Source organism: Podarcis muralis, chromosome 7, assembly GCF_964188315.1.
Source record: "Podarcis muralis chromosome 7, rPodMur119.hap1.1, whole genome shotgun sequence".
In the NCBI taxonomy this organism is placed as follows: domain Eukaryota; kingdom Metazoa; phylum Chordata; class Lepidosauria; order Squamata; family Lacertidae; genus Podarcis; species Podarcis muralis.
Window position 1 is genome coordinate 53,955,422 of NC_135661.1, and position 23,375 is coordinate 53,978,796.

At 47.1% G+C, this 23,375-nt stretch overlaps 1 protein-coding gene across 2 annotated transcripts in view; it reads right to left on the bottom strand.

Moving 5' to 3' along the window:
• The window catches only part of HYDIN (HYDIN axonemal central pair apparatus protein), a 135,145-nt gene that overhangs the window by 34,237 nt on the left and 77,533 nt on the right, over positions 1-23,375 (bottom strand). For both annotated transcript variants that reach the window (XM_077931772.1, XM_028739435.2), the window contains exons 39-58: positions 22,176-22,346; positions 21,293-21,466; positions 20,202-20,425; positions 18,604-18,741; positions 16,430-16,613; positions 15,536-15,677; positions 14,362-14,536; positions 12,995-13,636; positions 12,231-12,446; positions 10,626-10,819; positions 10,216-10,398; positions 9,100-9,219; positions 8,484-8,643; positions 8,222-8,394; positions 7,569-7,767; positions 5,779-5,878; positions 4,217-4,316; positions 2,998-3,166; positions 1,518-1,756; positions 802-922 (exon numbers count right to left, since the gene is read on the bottom strand). In XM_077931772.1, the coding sequence (XP_077787898.1) occupies positions 802-922; positions 1,518-1,756; positions 2,998-3,166; positions 4,217-4,316; positions 5,779-5,878; positions 7,569-7,767; positions 8,222-8,394; positions 8,484-8,643; positions 9,100-9,219; positions 10,216-10,398; positions 10,626-10,819; positions 12,231-12,446; positions 12,995-13,636; positions 14,362-14,536; positions 15,536-15,677; positions 16,430-16,613; positions 18,604-18,741; positions 20,202-20,425; positions 21,293-21,466; positions 22,176-22,346 (3,824 nt within the window). The remainder of the gene's footprint in view (positions 1-801; positions 923-1,517; positions 1,757-2,997; positions 3,167-4,216; positions 4,317-5,778; positions 5,879-7,568; positions 7,768-8,221; positions 8,395-8,483; positions 8,644-9,099; positions 9,220-10,215; positions 10,399-10,625; positions 10,820-12,230; positions 12,447-12,994; positions 13,637-14,361; positions 14,537-15,535; positions 15,678-16,429; positions 16,614-18,603; positions 18,742-20,201; positions 20,426-21,292; positions 21,467-22,175; positions 22,347-23,375) is intronic.

The following is a 23,375-nucleotide window of genomic DNA, read 5'->3' on the forward strand; positions in this document are numbered from 1 at the left end:
TGAGGACCAAATCAGAGCATCCAACCCTACTTGCTCTTCCTTCCTGGAGTCCATTAATGTGGAACACCTGGGGAGGGAGAGGTTGTTCCCAAGGAATGCTGTTCTCTGCCTCCTCTCCCTGGTTTCCTTCCCTGAGCACAGCACCTGCCAAGATGGCGCACATGTGCTTGTTTAGATACTTCATTTAATTCATTCATTGGTCTCTAACGAAGCATCTCAAAGCAACTAACAACAGTAATGTTCATACAGATGCAATTCACAAAGTTACAACATTGAAAACCAGCATGGTATTGGAAGACTCTATATGACTCTGGGACTTAATGAACAAATTGGCAACCCACATCCAAGAGAGTCGAACAGACCAAAAAAACACACACCTTTCAATCAACCCGGCATAGTTTTATTACACGGGCAACATCAACAAAACATGGATATAGGCCTCCAAAAACAGACAGCGACTTGTGGAATGATACCTTTTCTTAAAAACTGAAGTGACTTAAACATTAAATGTAACTAAATAGACACTTGGTGCTTGGGGGGGACAGGCAATTGCTGAATATTGATTGTTGCTGCTTGTATAAATAAGTGAAAACAATAACATATTTGGCAATACCATTCCTCCCCAAAACAGTAAGATGTCTCACATTTGCCCAATAGGAAACACTATCCCAGCATAGCCAGAAGGTCTGAAGGACAAAGAATGAGGAAAGAATAGCTCCCAAGGAGCCTAGAAAGAGCACCAGAGACCCAGACGCCAGACCCAGAGCTCAGGGGATGAAGGGGAAGCAGGCCCCTGCCTACCTGCACCACCATGGTCACATCCTTTTGCATGGATTCTGTGCGCTTGCTTTGCCTTCCCAGCTGAGCAGTCTGCCGGCCAAGGTAGACATCACTAGTGCGGGAGGTCTTCTCATGAGAGGGTCTGCAAGAGAAAGTGGAAACAAAATACTTCTGGATGGGGGTGTAGACTCCAGCCACCACTCCAGAGCCTGACTTTGCTACAGTTGGGAAGAACTGAAATATGCATCTTATTGGGGATAAACTCATGAACAAACACATGTCAGAGGCTCCCAGAGTCACCAGCAGACAGGCACCTCCAAAAGGGCCACAAGTCCATGGCTGGCTGGCTGGCATGGGGCCAGTGATCTCAGGCTGATGAGGAAGTGGTGAAACCAGAGGGGCAAATGACTTCATGTCGCAGCTAGACGGTGTGTGTCAGGTGATGAATGGAGGGTGAAAAGGAGAGCATGGAGTCTTCTAGGCTGGGAGGCGGGGGAACTGCAGCAAACCTTCAGGGTAGTTTCATTACACTGGAAACATGCTGCCTTATTGCAGTGGCTGGATTTTATGACACTTCTTTGGAACCTAATGAGGTTTTGAAAGGAAAAGGAAGGTTGAACATGTGGATTCTGCATGGCCACACTGGCCTTGCCTGAGAACACACTCCAAATTGCAATCAAGCTCAGAGCCCAAATCCATCCTCTCTCTCAAGAAAACATCCCCCGTTGCCTGCTCACCCTTTCCTCAGTGGGATCACCACATCTCGGATTTGCCTGCAGATGCCATACTTGAAGTCAAGGATCCCTTTGTTCTCAATGGTGAAGCTGTTGGTCTTCCGGGAATTGAGTACCACAGGCCCAAAGTTTATGAGTGATGGGGGGGTGATGCTGTATTTGGTAAACATGCAATGCACTGACACCTTGATGGGAATGGTGGCAATGATCTCTCCTCCTTCGCAGAGGTTGGGCTCAACAACCTAGACAGAGGACAAGAGATTAGGCTGGCAGAAGGATGAGCTCCAGCTTGTGGCGATAAAGCACCACAATCCAAATCCTTGCCCTGGTGACCCTCTTGTTCTTCTCTTCCCACCTGGAAGCTGCAGAGGGAGAGGTGGGAAACACGCCCCCTGCCCAGCACAGACTCTGCTGAGAGATTGGTTTTCTTTGGCTCCTCCTATCACAGAACTGTTCCAATGCATGTAGGCAGTGGCGTAGCGTGGGGGGTGCAGGGGGGGCCGGCCGCACCGGGCGCAACATCTGGGGTTAGGGCAAATCCACGGGTTAGGGGGCGCAAATCCACAGGTTAGGGGGCGCAAATCCACGGGTTAGGGGGCGCAAATTACTTGCCTTGCCCCGGGTGCTGACAACCCACGCTACGCCGCTGCATGTAGGTCATCATAAGGAATGGCAGTCAGAGACTAGCGCTCCAAGAATAAGTCACCTGGGCACAAGAGCAGACTCCCTGCCAGGAGGCACTCTTTATTCAAAGAAACTAAAACAGTGCAGGCCTAGTGATCACAGCAGTAGATCTTGCTCCAATGAGGCAATTGCAAGGACCAAAGGTCCCCACCTTCCCACCTCTCTCTCTTGCTCCTCCCCCAGTTCCTTCCCCAGCAGTCTACGCCTCCTTCATCTTGTCTCTCTTTGCTCTGCTCTGCTCTCTTCATTTATCTACGTCTTCTGGGAGACAAGTGGCAGGGAAGCTGGTCACAGCAGGAAGGGGAGATTCCCTAGTTTCTTCAGCAGCCTACCTTCACTCTGCCTTTTGACACACACACACACACACACACACACACACACACACACACACACCGCTTCTGCCTCTGAGTCTGGATTGCTCTCTGCCATAGCCTCTCTCTGCTCATTAAACCCTGTCACCTTTTCAGCTTCTAACACCTCCTCCTCCCAGTCTGCTCCCTCTTCTCCCTTTGACCATTCATCATCCTACCACCACCAGTCCCCTGGCTCTGAGCCTTCTTTCCCTGTTTTGTCTCTTTGGTAGGTAGAAAGGCTGACTGCTAAGGCTTTTCCGTTCATATGGTGATTTCTGGAGAGACCACCTAAGCAAAGAAGGATCCTGTAACAGCAGCAGCTATGCACTGAAGGCACTGCTTAGCCACCAAGTCCATGTGCCATGGACAAACACACACATACTCAAGTATACACAGTGAAGGCATTTCAAGGCCTCTTTACTGCCAGCTCTTGCCAGCTCTCTTACGTGGCACTGCAGAATAGGCTTCTCCTCAATTTTCACTTCCCTCCCAGAGCGAAAAAGTATCAGGACTGAAGTGGGACGGTCATTGGGACCCAAATTCCCTTTCTGGGGTGTGATGGTGAAGAGTGGAGTCACATTGGGCATCCCATGATCTGTGGATTCCACAACAAAGCTAGAGAGTAAGGACAAAACAAAAATGACTCAGCACTGGTCCAGAATCATGACAGACACTAAAGCTAGAGGCAGTAAGAAAATGAAGAGATACTGAAACAACTTCCCAAAAGGTTGTGGCCAGCTGTGTCCATTTTAAACTAATATAATGACCCCCAAAAACGTGAGGTGTGCACACAATGAGCCTGTGTCAATGAGCCTGTGGGTTGAAGAGCCCATTTTTCCACACATGCTTTTGTGCACTTTCATCTACACATGATGAATTTCAATAGAACTCTGTCTCAATGTTTCCCATCCACATTAGTGGGTGGTGCTTGATGGGATGCTGTGCTGTCTACTCCCCGCAACTGGAACTTCTCCATCCTCCCTGGGTACTGGAAACCTGAGATTCATTGTAGGCCATGCACTCAGGTATTGGTTTGCCTGTGCACAGCCATTTTTAAATTTATTTTTCAGTTACACATTTCCCAGTATATCAAATTTGCACAAAGCAGCATAAAAGAGAGAGAGTGTGCCATGTCTGACTCCATCAGCAGCCCACCAGGGATCAGCTTGCCAATGGAAGTGGAGGGTGGTAGACAACACTCAGCAAAATGTCACCACTCACACACAAAAACCCTGCCCACACAACATACTTCAGTACATCCACAGTTGCGTAACAGAGGATTTTATGTAGGAGTTTTTCCTTACTGCAGATAAGGAAAACCCAAATTAAAGTGTGGGTGGGAAGTGTGGGCTGCCACTTGGATGAAGGAATGCCACTTACTCTGCTCCTACCTCCAAAATACCTAGACCATAAGGAAAGTCCTCGGCCAAGATATTGGAAACACAAAGAATTTACTTAAACCAAAGCCCTGAATGTAGAATGACCTGAATCTGGGTTACAATTAGGGTAAAGCCAAGCTCTATAACTAATCTCAGAAGGACTGAGGAGGAAGAGGGTGATGTCTGATGGCAGTAGTGTTTGTGCACCATCTTCAGCCCATGCTAATAAAGCCAACAGGAGACAAAGGGCACAACAGAAGGTGCCTTCAGAGTAAATGGAGCTCACCTGTACCCAATCTCATATTTCCCCTTGTTCTTCAGGGACAGCACTTGTTTAGCTTCATCCATGACTTTAATATTCCCAAGCTCCACACCACCATTTGTACCTGCAGCAACCAAAAGTCATTGTCATGAGTGGTCTGGATTTCACTGCTATTTTCCCACCCTTAGGAGTAGAAGTCACAGGCAGGACCAGGTAGATTACAACCCTTACACTGGCAGCAGTGGGGGTAGCAGAGGGAAGCAGCAGCAATTGCTGTAGAGTACTAAGGAATGAGTGATTCAGGATGCCAGAGCACATCTCACAGAGGGCAGTTTCTGCCTTGAAGTTCTTTATATCTTTCTCCCAGAAGCTTTGTTATCCATGATGCAGCCAGAAGAGCAAGGCTCTTTTTTATCTGCCTTTTAAAACCAATTAAACTCCTCCTTTGAGAGCAAAGGGTGGTGCATATGTCTGGATGAAGCAGGTAAGCATAGAGAAAGGCAGAAAGAAAGATGGGGAAAAGGGATGTCCAAGCCTTCTCCCATCTGGTGCCCTCAGGTTGCTTTGGATTACAACTCCCACATCCTTGATCACTGATGATGCTGGCTGGGGCTGTTGAAAGTTGGGGGTCCAACAACACTTGGAGTGCATTTGCAGGTAGTGGAAGGCTGCACTCCAGGCAATCATATGATAACAAGGTCCCAGGTGAGACAGGATGAATTTAGGAAAGGGTTCAAAAGCACTATTATCATGTGCACATACACACACACACACACTCCCAAAGTGACTTATCTACATTGTGTAGGAGCTCCTATACCTGTCAGGATCGGCTTCTCTGAAAGGGGAGTGCAACAAGAAGCAATAACATATGACCATGTTGAAAGAACTATCTACTGAGAAATGCCCCTGCAGTGGTGGCTGCTCTCATGGTGGCATATATGTTACTCCTCAGCATGCTTCTGAACCCCCCCAGCTCCTGGAAGAGCAGTGGCTATTGTGCTTTGCCGTGTTCATGGGCTTCTCAGTGGCCTTTGGTTGGCTGCTATGGGAACAGAATGCTGCACTAGATGGGCTTTTGGTCTGATCCTGCTGCAGGGCTCTTTTTACGGGTTGCATAGTTTAATTTGTAGGAAAGGGACATAGGGAAGTCCTGTCCTGGGAGGCCAGGAATTACCGTATTTTTTGCTCTATAAGACTCGCTTTTTCCCTCCTAAAAAGTAAGGGGAAATGTCTGTGCGTCTTATGGAGCGAATGCAGGCTGTGCAGCTATCCCAGAAGCCAGAACAGCAAGAGGGATTGCTGCTTTCACTGTGCAGCGATCCCTCTTGCTGTTCTAGCTTCTGAGATTCAGAATATTTTTTTTCTTGTTTTCCTCCTCCAAAAACTAGGTGCGTCTTGTGGCCTGGTGCGTCTTATAGAGCGAAAAATACGGTAGGTTTCTTGTCCTTTGTTTTTTTATTATTAGTTTTCCAATATTGGTTCATTGTCCTTTTGGTCCTTTACTCTTGACTGCCCACCCTTACTTAGCATTCTTTCCTGTAAACAATCAGTTCAGAATGGTTTTGGCTGGGAAGCGCTGAACCCACCTTTGGGAAAGCTGATGTCCAGGGCAACATCATAGGCCTCAGCAATGATCTGGATGTTTTCAATCTGGACAATCCCCAGAATATTTTCCACATCTGAAACCTGAAATGACAGCAAGCAACAGTTCTGTTGAGCTCCCTTAGGATCACTCTTTGCTGGGTGAAATTTGTTGCCAATACAGCCATATTTTCTGGACCAGAATTCAGTGAGAATGATGCTAGACCTTGTGGTTGATATAAGAGCCTAGGAGATGTTTTTAAAAGCACAATAAATAAATCCCTCAGCCATGTCATATTCTGTCACGTTTGGTAAGCCACTGCTACCCCACGCTCAACAATGGGAACAATTCCCTGTCCCCTTTTCAGAGGGAACAAATCGTTTTGTGAAAATGGAGCAGGAGGGAAGCCACGCCTTATCCCAGCAGTAGAACATATGTGTGGTAAAGATGGGAGAGGCAGCAGTGCTCCCCACCCACACCAGCTGGCTGTAATTAAGCTCAGATGGCCTATATGAGGAGTGGTGATGGGAAGCAGAGCTGCAGAACAAGCAGGAGTGGTCGGTTTTGCTTTATAAGCAGCAGATAATCCTGAGGAAGAAAGAGAAGAGGAGGGCTGATGAAAGGACAGAGGGAGATTTTGATGGAAGAAATCCTGCAGAAGCAAGATTAGAGAAGGCTCTAGTGATAGTTAAGATACCTCACAGATATCTCATAGAATCATAGGTTTAGAAGGGACTCTGAGGATCATCTAGTCCAGGCATGGCCAAACTTGGCCCTCCAGATGTTTTGGGACTACAACTCCCATCATCCCTAGCTAACAGGACCAGTGGTCAGGGATGATGGGAATTGTAGTTCCAAAACATCTGGAGGCCTGAGTTTGGCCGTGCCTGACTAGTCCAACCATTTGCAATGCAGGAATATGCAGCTGTCCATTACAGGATCGAACCAGAAACCTTGGCACTGTCAGCACCACGCTCTAACCAAATGAGCTATCCAAATTTAACTCGTCTGCACAGAAGAATATGAGAGGGGGCTGAGAACCCTCTTAGGGCTTGTGGCTTGGTGAAGAGTTCCACAACTGGCTTTGCCCAGAACAAACACACACATTCTTATCTGCACACACATTCTTGTTGCCTTAACCTGCAATTATCTGGTCTCAAATAAAAGTATGACTGATACTTGCAACACTCAGAAGCAATCAGAAAAAAACATTATTTCCATCAATGTTTTACTACGGTTTAGGATGAAAAATTAAATTCTGCAAGTGAGCAGCAGAGTGTAACTTTTAAGTTGATTCTGGTCTTAGTTCAAGCCCTAGACACCAAATGATACACAGAGCTAAAGAAGTGCCCAGAGCCTGGCCAATATTTTATGCTGCTTCAGGCAAAGGACAAAATGGGGTCCTCACCTTTCTACATGTAGAGGCTGACCAGAGTATCCCCTGGAATGAACTTCAACGTGGGTGACTGATGGGACAGTATGCCAAGTGAGGGGCTGCAGAGAAGACAATGTAGCACACACAGCTTTGTCCTCCAACACCTTACTGCTGCCCCACAGGATTTGCCAACTGAGGCAGGTGCCCCATCCTGCCACCTGATAGGGCTGTTCCTGTAAGTGCCACCCTGATATTTTTACAGCCCCAAGGACCAGAGGCACTCCCAAGCTTTTGCAAAACAAACAAACAAACAAACAAACAAACAAACAAACAAACAAACAAACAAACCACACACACCAGGAAAAGTGGCAGCATGCAAGACCCAACCAAGTGGACTGTAGCTGCTAAGGAATGCTCACCTCTAGGCGAATGGCCTTCTTAATGTTGAGTGTCTTTGTGGCCCTAAAGTTCACTAGCAGGCAGTACTCCGAGTAGGGTTCAATCACACCCATATCAACGGCAAGAGAGAAATCATCACCAATGTTCTCCATGCCGCTGACCCTCCATGCAACAGGCAGAGGAGTGAAGTTCTTGAGGTAGAGTGGCTTTGTCTCCTTTCTGCAGAAACAAGAGAAGCCAAAGCAGCATAGTTTTCTGGGGGCTACAAGAGTTTTGCTGTGCCTCTTTATGCTGGGCAGGTGAGATCATGTTCACCCAACTGGGAAAGTGGCCATGACTCATATGGCAAAAGGAAGGGAACATCTCTTGGAGAATGACACCCAGCTGAGTTCCATGCTGTAGCTCGCATAATGGCTGAGCAGAGGATTCATTTGCACACAGCCTCAACTGAATAAACAAGGCCAGCAACTTCAGTTTTACATGCTCACAGTTTACATGCCCTTCAAACCTCACTCAATGCAGAGAAATACACTGTATGCTACCCTGGAAAGCTCAGAGGTCAATGGTGAAAGTTCATGTCTCAAACTCCTGCTGCATCCAAAGCACCAAAAAACGTTCAAGGAACTTAAAGCAGAGGAAGCAACTGGAGATTGGTCAAAGCAGCGGGATCTACCTGTGCAATAGGAGCTTTTCAAAATGCACCAGCCGGCGATCTAGCTCCAGCTCTGGGCGAACTCCTTGGCAGCTGACCCGGAAGATTACAGGCTCTGGATTCTCTTTAATGCAACAGACAATGTTGTCCTCAAATATACCACTGGCTGTTGGATAAGCCCAAATTGTCAGCTCCTGGGGAGTCAGGATGACACACATTCAGCTGGAAAGCCTTGACTTGCGTGAAATGCACACTACAGACAATGGTTGCCTCATGTCATTACCTGCTTCTCGTTGGGCTTGAGTGTCATGGTAGGGGGGTCAAAGAGGTATGTGACTGCCTTGGAGTCATACTGGAAGAAGAAATGAACTTCCGCATCCAAAGGAGATATGTTGAGGATGGTGAGCTTTTCATAATGATTGGGGTATCGCAGGGCCTTGTACCTGTAGGCATGAATAGCTTACATTGGGAGTTGCAGGGGAGAGCAGGGCTACACTTGCCTCTCATGACAAGGCACTGCCTAACACTGAAGCACTTCCCATGTTCCCTGGCTCAGATATGTTTGCCTGGAGCAGGCAGCATCCTGTGGAGACTGAGCAATTTGCACTCAAAGGAGACCTGAATCATGGAATCACGCCTTCTTTTACAGCCAGGATGGAGAACACAAAAGTGGAGGATTATTTGGCAGAATTTGAAGAATCATTTCATGACCCTGGAAAGCTTGTTTTTGCACTGAAAATGTTCACCACTGATCATGGGGCTTGGACCCAGCATTCAGGTTTCTAGCTCATGTGGGGGCACTTCAACAATTCTGGTATACTGTCAACCAGTGAATTCAATACCGCTGAAGTTCTGGGCTAACTGCTTGTCCTTTTATGCTGAACACAACCGGCACTTACTTTTCCCTTGACTTCCCACACAGCAAGGGGCCAAAGTGAAAGACCCCCAAATTCATGATGTACTTTTTGGATACTATGTCATCGGCTTTGACGCTCTTTACACGGTGTGGGAATACAATCCTGGAGGAAAGAAGCAGAAATGCATCAGGAGGTGTGCAATGGGGGAAAGATCAACAAGACTGCAATAGTGGAACTTCAGGTGGTCCTTTGGGGAAGGGGCAAATATCCCTGTTGGAAGGAGATCCATGCTATGGCCATACTGGGGGTTTGTCCACCTTGGACAAAAGCAAGAAATGAATTGGGTGAGAAGGACAGGAAGTAGTAATAGTCTCATGTTTGAACATTTCCTGCCTTGGACAACAGGTGGCAACATCAACCCATGTGATGGCATAGCACCCATGGGGGAGGTGGCAATACAAACATGCCTCTCAAATAAATAGCCTGTGAACTACTGAGTCCCTTGGCCTCGATGCCAAGATGAGACAAACCTTATGCTGTCAACTAATGTTGATGATATTCAAGAGAAATCCCATTCTAAATTTCTTTGCCTATGAGGAAAATGGGTATAATCTTTACCCCCATGGTAGTGTAATCTCTATGTATCTTTTAGTTGGAAAATTCACCTGCTCAGGACAAGCATCCACATCTCATTATTTGCCTGGATGTAGAGGTGCTTCAGCAAATAATCTGACTGCACAGTGTCTTGGCAGGTATAATACAAGAGGGGCAAGGAATGAGGTTCACTCTCATTATAACTGCTTTATACGGATGTCTGATTTCCATATCAGCCTTTGGCAGCATTTTTCCTTACTGTCTTCAGAAAGAAAACAGAATTCACCACAAAGAGAAGCAAGAGACCTATAGATTCACGGGGCAGTCAAGGGCACAGCCCTCAGCCAGTGTCTGAAACCACATCAGCAGGAGACATGTTATCTGCTTGGAGCATCCTCTCTCTTCAGTGTTGTGCCAGGACCTCATATTTGCAGAATACCTTTCTGCTGGGTACTAGATGCAGCTTTATTTTAAGGAGGTGAAGGTACACATCTCTCAGGCCAGCTCTGGATCCTAGCCCAGAAGGCTTATATAACTAGGCAGTGCCCTTTTCCTAGCACTTACATAGGATCTTGGCAAATGGATGGATATATGCAGACACCCCTGCAGAAAACTTGATACTGTCGCTGGGTCCCCAGGATCTCAAAGTTTAGGACCTGATCAAAGTACCCTGTTGTGGTGGAAGAGAAATGGAGGCGCATTGTAACCTCTCCATTAGCAGGGACCGTCCAACGAAAGCAGGTCAACCTGTGGAATACAAAGCACAAAGAGTCTACCTCAAACAACTGGGGTGGGGTATATGGGTATGCAAGGATCATAGGAGCAGAGTTCTGCCCACCCTCACCCCCACCAGATCAGCATGCAAGGTTCACTTTCTGCTTCTGCTCAGCCAATGTTTCAAGCCGCACCCCAGCCCTGGCTAGCTTTCTGTCTGCTGTGAGACATGCCCCAGGCCCTATTGCGTGCTCCCTTACCGGCTGAGCTTCTCAGTAGATGGTTCCCCTGTGAGGCCACCCTGATCTAGCTCTGACAGAGTTGTTACTGCACCAGGGGTAGGATGAATACCCTTCCTGCCACGAGAGCTGCCTTTCTTATCCTTTGAAGAATCACGGGTTATGTCGGTTTTCTCCTTCTTGCCCTTGCCTCGGGTTGGGGTTGTCTGTTCCTCCTAAGACCCAGAAGAAACACAGGAGGAAAGAGAGAAGCAGGCAGCTTATTGTAGATATACTGCTGTTGCTTCTTGCAGGTTTTCATGGCACACACACAGTTGTCCTCATCAAAATTCTGCCCCCCCCCCATTTCTCCTTCCCACCCCCCTTTTAATCCAGATTTACTATTACAACTAGAAATCTTTAGGCCTTCTAACACCATGAACAGAAATACCTATTTTACATATCTAATCTATATGTGTAATTCCTCCAGGAGTTCCATTTCCCCTTATGGATCTTGAGGATGGTTCTGGAGCCATGGGAAAAGTAGCAAATGGTGACAAAGGGACATCCACTGCCTAGACTTCTTCACAAGCAAATTTTTTTTTTCTGAAAGGGAGTCATCAATCCAGATCATTGCATGATATTTATTTTATTTATAAGTTAAACATCCCAAGAAGCTTTAACAAAAATGTCTACTCCATTATCCAAAAAAGAGAAAATTATTTATTTAGTAGAACCTTATTTAACATTAGGTTACTCAATCTTAACAATTATTGATCATGGATCATAAAAGATCAGTAATAATTAGACCACCAAAACCTATTACGTAAACCAACTGCTACATTTTTACCAGTTATAAATCTTGTTTAGTCTGCAGAGATTCAGTTCCCAATACACTATTTACAGTACAATCCTGAATATATCTACTCTGAAGTAAGCCCACTGAGTACTGTATTATTTACTTTCAGGTAAGCGAGTATGCAATTGCCACTTAAGTCTAGTAGTCAGAACTGTTGTCTAGTTTAAAATTTTAGTATTTTTTATGCGTGAAATATTTTTGCTTTCTTAAGTCTCATTCTGGATCAACATCATCTTTGTCTTCCCCAAATGCTGGCATCTCTCCCTTGGTCAATGACAGTTGGGGGTGCTCCTTTCCATCCAGTGTGATGTGTTTCACATGCCTGGCAATTAAGGCAGCCTTACCTCTGATTTAGTCAGCATGCTGACCTGGTCAGCGTATGTAACAGAGGGCTCACGCATACTTCTGTTTGCCCCATTGCTTTCTCCCAGGAAAACCCATTGTTTATTGCTCAGTTGGAACAAACAGCAATCAGGTTTTCCGTGGATTGACATTTGCTCTGATTCAGCACTGAAGAGCAGGTTTTCTGGGGGAAAGCGGTGGGGCAAAGACAGACCCCTGGCTAGAAAGCATGGGTCAAACAGAAAACAAGCATACGTATAGAGGAACCCAAAGACCTGACTGGATGGAGAAGGGGTTCATTTTTTTAGTTTTGCCTCCCAGGCAACAAACCCAGCTTCCCTGATCACAATGGCGTTTGTCAGTCCTCCTTATTGTGCAACTTTATTGGCAGACTTTCCCCTTCTCAGGTTCTGTTTTTCCCATGAAGGAGCAAAGAGGCCCTCTACCTTTACTGTAGGGAGATTCACTGGAGTCTCCAAGTTACTCTCAGTCTCCTTCTTGTCCTCCTCCAGACTCGGATCTTCAGGTAAGAGGAAGGTGAAATGCTTGAGAGCTTCTCCAGGAACTGGTGCTGCCCGCTTCTCCGGATATGGGATCACAGAGAAACAGGCAGTGGGAGGAATGGGTGGCCCAGAAGGACCCAGTCCCAAGCCATTCAAGATCTATAGCAAGAAAGAAAGCTATATTAAGGCCTCATTGCAATGCTGCTATTGTAAAATGCAAATGAAATGACCTGCCTCTTTCTTTATACCAGTGGGCATATTGTTCTTCCTAGTATCGGCCACGGGAGACTAGAGGCATCTAGGTGGAACTGCATCCTTCCCACACATAGAATGGGGATTTAAAAGACCAGCTGCCCACAGCACCATTGCTGTTGAAGGATGGCATGAAAGGATGTCTGGATCTGTTGGCCATTCTTTTCTCGAGACTATGAGCCATTTGCCTGTCTCAAACTGCCATTGCCTGCCTGAAGACCTGCCTGTGCTGTGCATAAACAATTAAACCAATATTCTACGAGAGCTAAAATCATGCTTATTCTCTAAATGAAAACTGATGTCTTCAGGATTCCATCACATCTGTAAGGCTCCCTCAAGCTAAATTTCTACATTCTTGCTAATACTGGAGAGGTTCCTTTCCACTAGAATAATCCCCATTTCTCGGGTGTGTGGAGGCTAGCCCACATTCTGTGAAAATCACTGAGGGTCCCCACCTGGACGATATCTGGCAGCTTGCCACTCTCCAGGATCCTCTTGCCACTGGAGTCCTCAGAACTGAGCACCTGGAACTCCAAGCATGGGATCCCCACATCTGGTTCTCCCCCTTCTCCCTCCTGCCCTCCAGCCCTGTTGTCCTCCATCGCTTTGAGCCTCTCTAGGCGCTCTCTCTCCACTCTCTCTTTCTCCAGACGCTCCTTCTCTGCTCTCTCCTTCTCTAATCTCTCCTGGCGCTCTCTCTCCCTGTCCTTTCTGCCCTTGCGGCCTGAGGGTGCTTGCCGCTGGTCCTCTGCTTCCTCCTGCTTCTCTTCAGAGCCGGGTGGCAGCAGCTGCACCAACTGAACTCTGTCCCAGAAGGTCAGGATCTGGACTATGTCTTTCTGGTTGGCATCGTAGAGCTTGAACCTCAGAGCCAAGTTCTTCTCACTCTCGCTCATCATTTCCTTCTCGCCTTCCTCATCTTCCTGGGCTACGGGTGGGGCAGCTCCTGGCTGACCATTCTGTGGGCCCGTCTTACTTTTCCTCTTCTTCTCATCTTTGTCATTGACATTAAACTCTGGGCGCTCCTTGGTGGATGCTTTCCGCTCAATCCCTTCATTCAGCCTCCCGTCAGATTTCAAAGCAGGCACTGGGGCGTTCTGGAAGAGCAGAACCAAGGAAAAAAGGAGAGCCTGTCAAGTACGTAGCTTCAGGCTTGCAGCAAGGAGCCCAGATAGCCACCTTTCACGCATTCTAAAGGATCCAAGTGTCCCAACAGCATGATGGTGATGATAATGCTGAGAGCCACCTGGGACTTGGCTTATTCCTAAAAAATGCAGGCCACTTCCCCACAAACTGGTCACTAAAGCTTTAAGAAACAAAGCCACTCAAACTGCCCGATGCTGCCAAGTGGAGATAAGTGCCCTGGCATGAGTGGGTGCATCACTTAGCCATAGGAATCTTATCTCTTTTCTCCATCAGCCACGTGCCCCTAGATCAGTGGTTCCCAAACTTTTTTGGGGGCTCCTACCTCCTTGGTTCCGTAAACTCATTCCCAGTGCCCCCTACCCTACCCTATAAAAAGCATTATTCAGAATAGCAGTTTGCATGACACACTAAGGAACGTAAAAACACAATACAATTCAGAATAGTAACAATATACTGCACATTTTTTCAAAATTAAATGAAATTTGGTTTAACTACTTCAACAAAACTGATTAACTTGGTCCAGTGAGACCAGGTTTTCAAAATCTGATAGTTGTTTATACCTCCAGTACTGCCCTGCCACCCCCTTGCCTCTAGGTAATCCCACCATCCCCTGGGGGGAGGGGCAAGCACCACCCATTGGGGGAACCACTGGGTTCAAGGGCTGCTTGGGACTTACTTGCTTGCCTCCTTGCTGGGCCTTCTTTGCTGCAGCCTCCTCTTTCTCCTTGGCCACTGCTGCCTCCCTCTTGTAGCGCTTGCTCTTCCTCTTCATCTCCTCCTCTTCCCGCAGGCGCTCCAGTTCCTGCTGGTGCTTCTTCTCCTCCAGCTCCCGAGCCAGCTTCTCCTGCTCCCTTCAATGCATGGCACACAGGAAAATCAGGAACTTAATTCATTTCCCAGGTGCCTGAAAAACTTCCCCAAATCAAGCTTTTCTCTCCCCCCCCCCCCCCGATCAAGTATGAATCAGCTCAGCCTCTTCAGCCACCGAACCCCATCTCAGAGTACTCAAAAGGGTCCAGAGGCCTTCCCACCCCTGCTTCTGGCTAAAAAGGCAGCAGCTGGCTACAGTTGGGAGGCTCTGGTGCCAGGCAAATGCAAGCCAGGTAACTAGGCATGGGGAGAAGTATGGCTTCCAGGATGACCAGCAATTTAGGATGCCCCAACCATGAGCAAGAATGTCCTTGTGAAACCTCTTGCCCTCTTCTCCCACTCCCTCCTCAGCTATCATGAGAAGTACAGAAGTACAAAGAGAGTGTGTGTGTGTGTGTGTGTGTGTGTGTGTGTGTGTGTGTGACAGAAAGGTCCTTCTTCAGCTAGGAAGACTATATAGGGAGGCTGTTTGAGCAGTTCATTATGTCATCAGGTGCACTATGGGCCAGTCAACCTTTGGCAGGTCAGAGTCATTTTGGCCCTTTGAAGCCTATTTTGGAGCCTGGAGTCAACAGGGCTCTGATATGGAGGATGAGGTGGAATCTGAACTCTTAGTTCCAGAAACTGGAACTACAGGGATTTGGTGCCATCATCACATTCTGGTTGCAGTGTGTTGGGCTGTCTGAATGTTGGCTCAGCATTTAGGGTCTCCTTCTTGAACCTTTCAAAGTATGCTTATTTGCCCTCATCTCCCCCAGTTTATATGCTTAAACACCCTTTGGGGCATGTGCTTCTCACAGTTCAGGGATCAAGCATGGGGAAAGAAGCCACAATGAGAGGATGAAGAACAGCAAATATTATAATGGAAATGACCAGCGAACTACATCCATTCCTAAGGATAACTCTACAATCACTGCCCACAGTGACAATGTCCTCCCCGCTCTTTGAGGGACAGAGTATATTCCCAGGCCTGCTCTGACCTCTTTTTTCTCTCACGCAGGGCCAGCAACAGTTCATGATCAAACTGGACTTTTTGTTCTTCGGTGAGAGCATCATACTCCTCTTCATCCATCTCCTGAAGACGAACCTTCTCTCTTGCAATGGCCTCCTGCTGCTCCCGTTCTTCCAAGCAGACAAAGGAGAAAGAAAGACACCAGAAACTTACCAGGAGAGCCACATCCAAGGCAAGTGGCAATACCACATGCCACCCATGCCCCCAATCCATTAAATTTATTGCAGAGCAAATATCAGGGGGTGGGGACAGCAAAACAGGGGAGTTGCAGATCAAACTGAGTAGTAGCATTAAGCTAAAATCCTGGGAGAGAATGATTGGGTTCTATATACAGTAGGGAGGGGTGAATCTCTCCATTTCCATTTCTCACCTTTCCACTCTTCAGTTTGTTTTCCACATTTCCAAATGAGTTTGCATTTTTAAAAAATAAAAATAAAAAACAAATCCTCATGAAAATTCATCAACATTTGACTGCTAATTTTTCCTAATATACGTAAGTTTGTATTCAGTTTTGCCTAAAACACATTTTTGCAAAGCAACGTTCCCTTATATTTGCATTTTTATGCACACTTGGGGTTGCCATATTTCACAAAGTTAATTTCCTGGCACCCACATAGTTGTTGAGCAAGACCCCAAGATTGTTGAGTTTTTAAAGGAAACCACCTTTTTGTGGGAACAAACCCAAATTGTTGAAAACCGGGACAAGTGAAGATTTTTCCTAATGTATGGAAAGCCTTTAAACCAAATATACAAAAGTGAATTTCTCCCCCATCCCTGATTCTCAGCAACTGGAAGCAAAACAAAGAGGAACAGCTGGGCTAAGCAAGGGACCACCACCTTCCCAACTCCTCCTCCTCCTTACCTTCCTGCTCTTGCTTGGCCTTCTCTCTGGCTTTCATAGCAACAAAGTCCTGGAACAGGTTCACAAAATAGATGTGGCGCCTGTTGTTGATAGCTTTGAGTAGACAGGTAAGCGCCGATGCCATGCTGCGGGCAAACAAGGTATCCAGCCCATCAAACACCATGCCACGATAGCAGTCGCTCAGCTGTTGGAAAATGAAAGCACATCCCCGTTAGGCTCAGGCAAGGTTTTGGCCACTGCCAGGCCCAGATCCTGTTGCAGCAGGAGTCACCTGGCAGCAGTCACTCTGCTGATAGGCTACCTGCATGAGAGAGATGGGAAGCAGGAGACTCATCCCATCAGCTTTGCCAAAAAACAGCTCCATAAGGCACCTCCGGCCCCATAACTGTTCATATGGCAGCTGGTCATGCTGAGAACTAATATTTAAGAAGTGGTGCCTGGTTTGCTTTCCCCCCTTTTCTCACCCTATCCATTTTTCCTTGTGTGTTGTGTTTCTTAGATTGTAAGTCTGTGTGGGCAGGGACTGTTTAATTTAACATTGTATGTAAGATACTATGGGAACCTTTTTGGCAGATGAGTGGGGTACAAATGCTCTAAATAAATAAGTAAAGTGGTTCTAAAATCAGCTGAAGCACCACTGAATTGCTGGAAAGCAAACCAACTCCCATTCTTCCCTGTTGGAAAAGGGAGTTAAGGCACCCAAGCCAGCTACTGGCCAAGAAGCCTCCTTGCAGGGCACTCTCACCTGGGCTCCCGCACCTCGGTGATAATGCCAGTTAGGCTTTCAGTGCTATTGCTGTGGCATCTAGCTATGTAACACTGGAACACAGAGGGAGAGACCTGAGGCCACCCGCCCCAGGCCCTTTAACTGGAAGCCACAGCTTTTTCTGGCAAATCTGCTGCCTCCTTGGCCTTTCTCCATTTTCCCCAAGCATCACCACCTGTGGCCCTCTAGCATAGCTGCATTCCTCATCAAAATATAACTTTCATCCTCTCTTTGTCTGTGGAGCCTGGGATACTTCACAACCATCTTTGCAAAATACATTTTATGGGAATCCTGCTAGACAACTGGATCTAGATTATAGCTACTGCTCCACATTTTTAAAGCTCATTGGAAGTAGAAGTGATCCATAGCCCTTAGCACCATAGGAAACCCTAATTCTTGTTTGCCAGCTACAAAAGAGCCTAAGTGCAGGTAACTTTATTTCTCCCACAGAAGAAATAAATAAAGACACCGGACACCAGAATTAAGGTTGATGGGCGAAAATGGCCACAACTTTATTGATTACAGGTAAGAGTGGTATTGGCCTTAGGCATTGACCCCTAACAGACTATCCGGTCTAACCGGGGAGGGTTAAGCACCAACAGGGGGAGCCCCCCAGATGTACATCCGTAGGCGCTCCCCAAGGGGTTACCGCTCGGGAGCGCGCTTTAGGCCCTAGCCTCCGTAGGTTTCGGACGAGGTGACGCCCCCCGGAGTCCTTTAACGAACTACCCTCCAAGCGCTGGGGGAGGTGATGGCGATCCTCCCCCCCGACCTCATTTGCATAACAATACCCCGGCCAATGCCTAACCGTGATAAAATTGCCTGCAATAAATGCATCATTAGTACAGTGGTACCTCTGGTTACGTACTTAATTCGTTCCGGAGGTCCATTCTTAACCTGAAACGGTTCTTAACTTGAAGCACCACTTTAGCTAATGGGGCCTCCCGCTGCTGCTGCGCCACTGGAGCACAATTTCTGTTCTGATCCTGAAGCAAAGTTCTTAACCTGAGATATTATTTCTGGGTTAGCGGAGTCTGTAACCTGAAGCATATGTAACCTGAAGCGTATGTAACCCGAGGTACCACTGTACTCTCATTTTAGAATGAAAAACTGAGGTTGACAGGTGCTCATGGTCCCTCCATTTCTTTATTGTGATTGGCCAGGAATTGCGATTTGGCAATGGGTATTTGATAGCCAAGTGCACAGGACTCTGGGCCACTGGAATCACACCAGGAAAAGGGACCCTAGAAAGCCATCTGCAACTCTGCCATGGTCCTTTATGCAGGAAGGGACAGGATACTCCTGACCTGGCAGGCAGACATTGTGTAGACCCAGGCCCAGGATTCCAGATGGAACCACTGTAAGACCCCCAGGCTGCATGGCTAGTGTCTCCCTTTGCTGCTGTTACCTGCATCCTCTCTGAAAGAATCTCCACCAATAGCTCCTCTGGAAGCACACAGCTCAACAGGCCGTAATCTCCTGCCACACTGCCACAGAGGCTAAGGCGCCGCTGGATCGGAGCGCTGGGAATAGGGCTGGACGGAATCTGTAAATTGGGGATAAGACAGAAAGTTCCCACAAGAAACCTGCTGAGCTAGAAGGCACCTGCTTCTCCCTTCAACTCAGCCACCCCTGGGTCACCACTTTCCCTCCCAGCTTAGGGAGATGGAATAAAGCATGGTCAATTGCCAAGAGGACAAGGGAGGGAAGTCTGAGGCAGGGGAGAGGCAGAAAGAGAAACACATATACAAACTAATAAATACACAACACTTTGAAAATTGACCTTTCCACAAAATATGGAGCCAAAATATGGCTCTCTGGGCCAGTCTCTCAAAGCTGAGGTCTTTTTGTGCCTCCCATTAAGATGTGTCTCTTGTCCTTGGCCATCTGGGCTGCCCTCTGTGAGAGCAGGAACAGAGTGAGGGTCAGATGCCAAATTCTGACTAAGGGAAACTATAAACACAAATGGAACCATTTAACTTCAAAACCAGCAGGATGTCTTTCCAAGGAAGGTGCTTCAGAGGCCTGATGTATGCATTGCTCTCTCCAAGCTTCAGCACCTGGTTATCAAAGGGCAGAGGGGCAGCTCCAACCAAGTGTCAAGACAAGTGGACCAGCCACACGTGGCTCCTCTTCCCAAGGGCAGCTGCATCAGCACCCATTTTTTTCCAGTGGCTCCAAGGCCAGCAAGAGAGCCTGGTAAGAACTGCCCTCAAGGCATGAAAACAGGAATGTTTAACCAAAGGCCACTCTAGACAGGTAGTATATTGCTTTGGGTGTATTCTGCAAAACATTCCTGACACAGTAATAGTGTATCAGCAGTGGGTTTATTCTGCTTTATTAGTTGTTCTACAATGCTACTGTGTAATTGCTGGCTGGAGAAGTTGCACTGCAATAAAACCAGGACAAGTATAAGCCAGAACATTAGTGCTGTATCATTGTGAATCTGCACTAAAAAGTATGTCTGCAGGGGCCCAAACACCTCAACAGGAATCCACAGTATGGTCTGAGAGGACCTGAAGTTGCTGCAGCATTCTTGAAGCAAAGCAAATACAAACTAATCAATTCCTGGATGGGTGACCATTGGGAGACCCACCTGAGAGAAAGGTAGGTGTATCAGAAATATTTACAGAATGGCATTACAAGGGGCACTAGGCCTCAGCATTGGGACACCATACTATTCCCCTCAGGAAGGGGCAACAGGGTGGCAGGAATTTTTGGCAAATCTTAAGAAGCTGCCTTACAGTGAGTTGGACCATTGGTCTATCTTGCTCAGTATGGTTTACACCAACCTGGTGGGTTGATGGGAGTTGTAGTCCAACACCTGGAGGGCACCAGGTTGGTGGAGGCCTGTCTACACTGACTGGCAGAGGCTCTCCAGGATTTTAAACGAAGCAGGGTAGTTCCCCATTCCATCCTAGGAATGTCAACGATTGAACCTTTGACCTTCTGCATGCCAAGCATATGCTCTACCACTGGGTCATTGCTCTTCCTCAGTTCTCTCACCTGGGATCCAGGTTGATCAGATTGTTGATGCTGCTGCTGCTTTTGTGATGTGTGACCTTCAGACTTGCCCTTTGCCGTCGCCGTGCTTCCCCTATAGCCTCTAGAGACGGCTGAGAGGGGTCCTGTTTTGGACTCTGAACTATGGCTGCCTTCTGAGGTGTGCTTACCCAAAGCCTCTGTACTGAGCCTGTTATTCAGAGGCAGGGTGAGCTGCCCTTCAGTTCCTTGATGGGAAAGACAGACAGACAGAAATAGTTCCTTGATGTTTTACAAGTCAGAGAAGTGAACACTACTTCAGCATCCAAACTTGGCAAGGCATAGTGATGAGATCTCAGTGGGTGAATTGGGAAAGGTTGGCCTCAGCCAACTATGTCTGCCTGGCTACCCATTGCAGTGTCAGCATAAGCAAGGGGAGGGAGCACTGTGCTCTCTTCCACTAGGCCTCTTTACCCAGAGCCAGGTTTTGAGGGCCTGTATCTAGTTTTGGGCCAAAAGGTCAGACTGGGCATGTAGTTAGTGCAGCTCACAACAGCCTCCCTGACTGAGCTGCTAGAGGCCCTCTCAGATGTGGGGTTGCAGAACATTCACACTGAGGTCACTGTTGGGTCAGCTCAGGTCTCCACAGCCTTCATGATAACATTAGGTTTTCCTAATTTGTGGCTAGGCAAGACATACCTTCAAGTAGTTTCCCTATGGGAGAGTATTTGCTATTTAATTGTTATTTCTATCCCATCTTTTCCTCCAAAGAACTCAAGAAGGCATACGTGGTTCTTCCCCATCTCATTTAATTACCACAACAACCCTGCAAGGTAGGTTAGGCTGAGAGATCATGACTGGTCCAAAGTCATCACTCAGTGAGCTGAAGCTGAGTGGGGATTTAAGTAGCCGAGTGTGGATTTGATCCCTAGTTTCCCAAGTCCTATTCCAATGCTCTAACTACTACCCCACCACTGGATATACCCTGCTGGAGTGAGAGTCAAGCTGGTCCTGAGAAGAGAGTAAAAGTTCACTGAGGATGGGCTATGGGGAGCACAGGCAAAGGCCAGATGGGTACTTGCCATGATGTTGAAGACCCCCCAACCCCCACTTACCCCCCTCTTCATTTTCCCGTTGTGCCAGTTCAATGGCAGCTCGGATGCAGAGTTCACGAGCACGAAGCCCTGCTGAAGTGTTCCCATCAGAGATGGCTTCCAAGACCGCAGAATCAATGGATAAGCAAGCAGCACTGTAGTGTTTGGCAAGGGTGATGGCTGCACTGGACTTTCCTAGAGAAATCAGAGACAAAGGTATTGCTAAACACACACACACTTTCACCATCCATCATTTATTGACATCCCTTTATATCTGGGATGGAGGGGCTTTTTCAGTCTAAGGGCCACATTCTCTTCTGGACAACTTTCTGAGGGCCACATGGCAGTGGGGGGTGGGGCCGGAAGCAAAAGTGGGTGCAACAATGAATGTGAACAGTAAGCCAGTTTCTACATACTCTCTCACTTACCCCTCTCTTCCAGAGAAGCAATAATTCAAGGACATAGTCCAGTAAGACAAAAACATGGGGGGGGGGGGAGTAAACCAGAAGGGCCAGCAGTGATGGATGGGTGGGGTCTGGGGAGAGTTCTAACAGGAGTTATCAACAGACTCTCTAAAACAGGAGCATGGCTGCCTTCCCAGGGCAAATCCCCTCTCCCTGGCACCCGCCATTCATCAAGGAAGAACAAGGCAGGTCACTCTGCCTGCTCTGCATTAAGCGCACCTCTAGCTTAGCCCACGGTTAGCATCAGCCTTGGCAAGAAAATGCCTCGAGTCCTTCAGCTCCCAAAAAAGTTGTTCACAAACTAAAAAATATTCAGAAGAGAGCTGCAAAAAACTGAGGATGACAGTGAGATCTCAGAGCACATGGTGGTACTCAGATGCCATCTGGGAGTATACAGTCACCACAGATGTAGCCCTGCTGCTCCGAGGTGGTCTCTGTACCTGTAAGGGGAGCACCATGGATGATGATGGCAATGCCCCTGCGGTTCCTGGCAGCCCGTCCTTCTGGAGATATATCAATGCCAAGGTGACGCGCAATGGCTTTTGAGACAGGGTTGTTGTCTAGTTCTCCCACAGCTTCCTTATTCTTGATCACACTTTGCTGACTCCCTCCTGAAAAGGAATCAGGGCTATAGACAGCTTGCTCAAAGGCCATATCCTTCAAAGGGCTTCAGAAAGGAAAGGTGTCAGGTACAAATAGTACATCTTCAGAAATTGCACAGACCCTTTTTTTTTCAAGGAGGAACAGAGGGTTGGCCAAAGGGGAGAAATCCTTAAGCCCAATAAGGAATGCCACTCTCTCATCTTTGCTGCTGCAGATGGCAGGGGTGTCCGTGGCTTTTTTAATCCTTTACTGCAACAGACAGTATATATCTATACATTTGCTCTGGGGTTAAAAATAAATAAATCTAACTCCAGAACCTGTAATCTGTTTCAATGAGCTTATTTTGAACGCTTTATACTGATCCTGTCAGGCAGGGTAAGAAATTGTTTTTGTTTTAATTTATCACATTATTAATGTACTTGTATCTCTCTTCTTTCTATTGCTCACTCTGTCCCTCCAGCCTCAACACCCTTTATGTGACTTCTTACCAATGCTGTCATGTGCATTGATCAAACACTGTGCATTGGAATTTCACCACAGACCCCTGAACATAACATGCAAAAAAGATCAGCAATATCAGGGGAGACAAGCTAAGAGTGAAGCCTCATTCCTCTGTCAACATAGTGAGGGCCTGTGCACAAGCAATGGGTGGACAGGGCTTAAGCCTTTGTCCAATGGGAAAAGTCAAGATAATGTATTTCCACTACAACTTCTGCAGCTGCTTCATGCTGGAGAACAAAATTTGCAGGAGATGGCATGCAACACAATTATGAGTCAAAAGGATTTTGTCAAGCCAGGTATTTTTGAGATTTAGAAAACATGCACTGGTCCACAATTCCAACACATGTGGAACCTAAACTCTCCTGATCTAGATTCAGGTACGTAGTCGTGTTGGTCTGACGCAGTCAAAATATATAAAAAATTTTTTAAAATGTCCAGTAGCACCTTAGAGACCAACTAAGTTTGTTCTTGGTGTAAGCTTTCTCCTGATCTAGTTCCTTATAGATTTTCACCATGAGGTGGCAGCAAAATGTCAC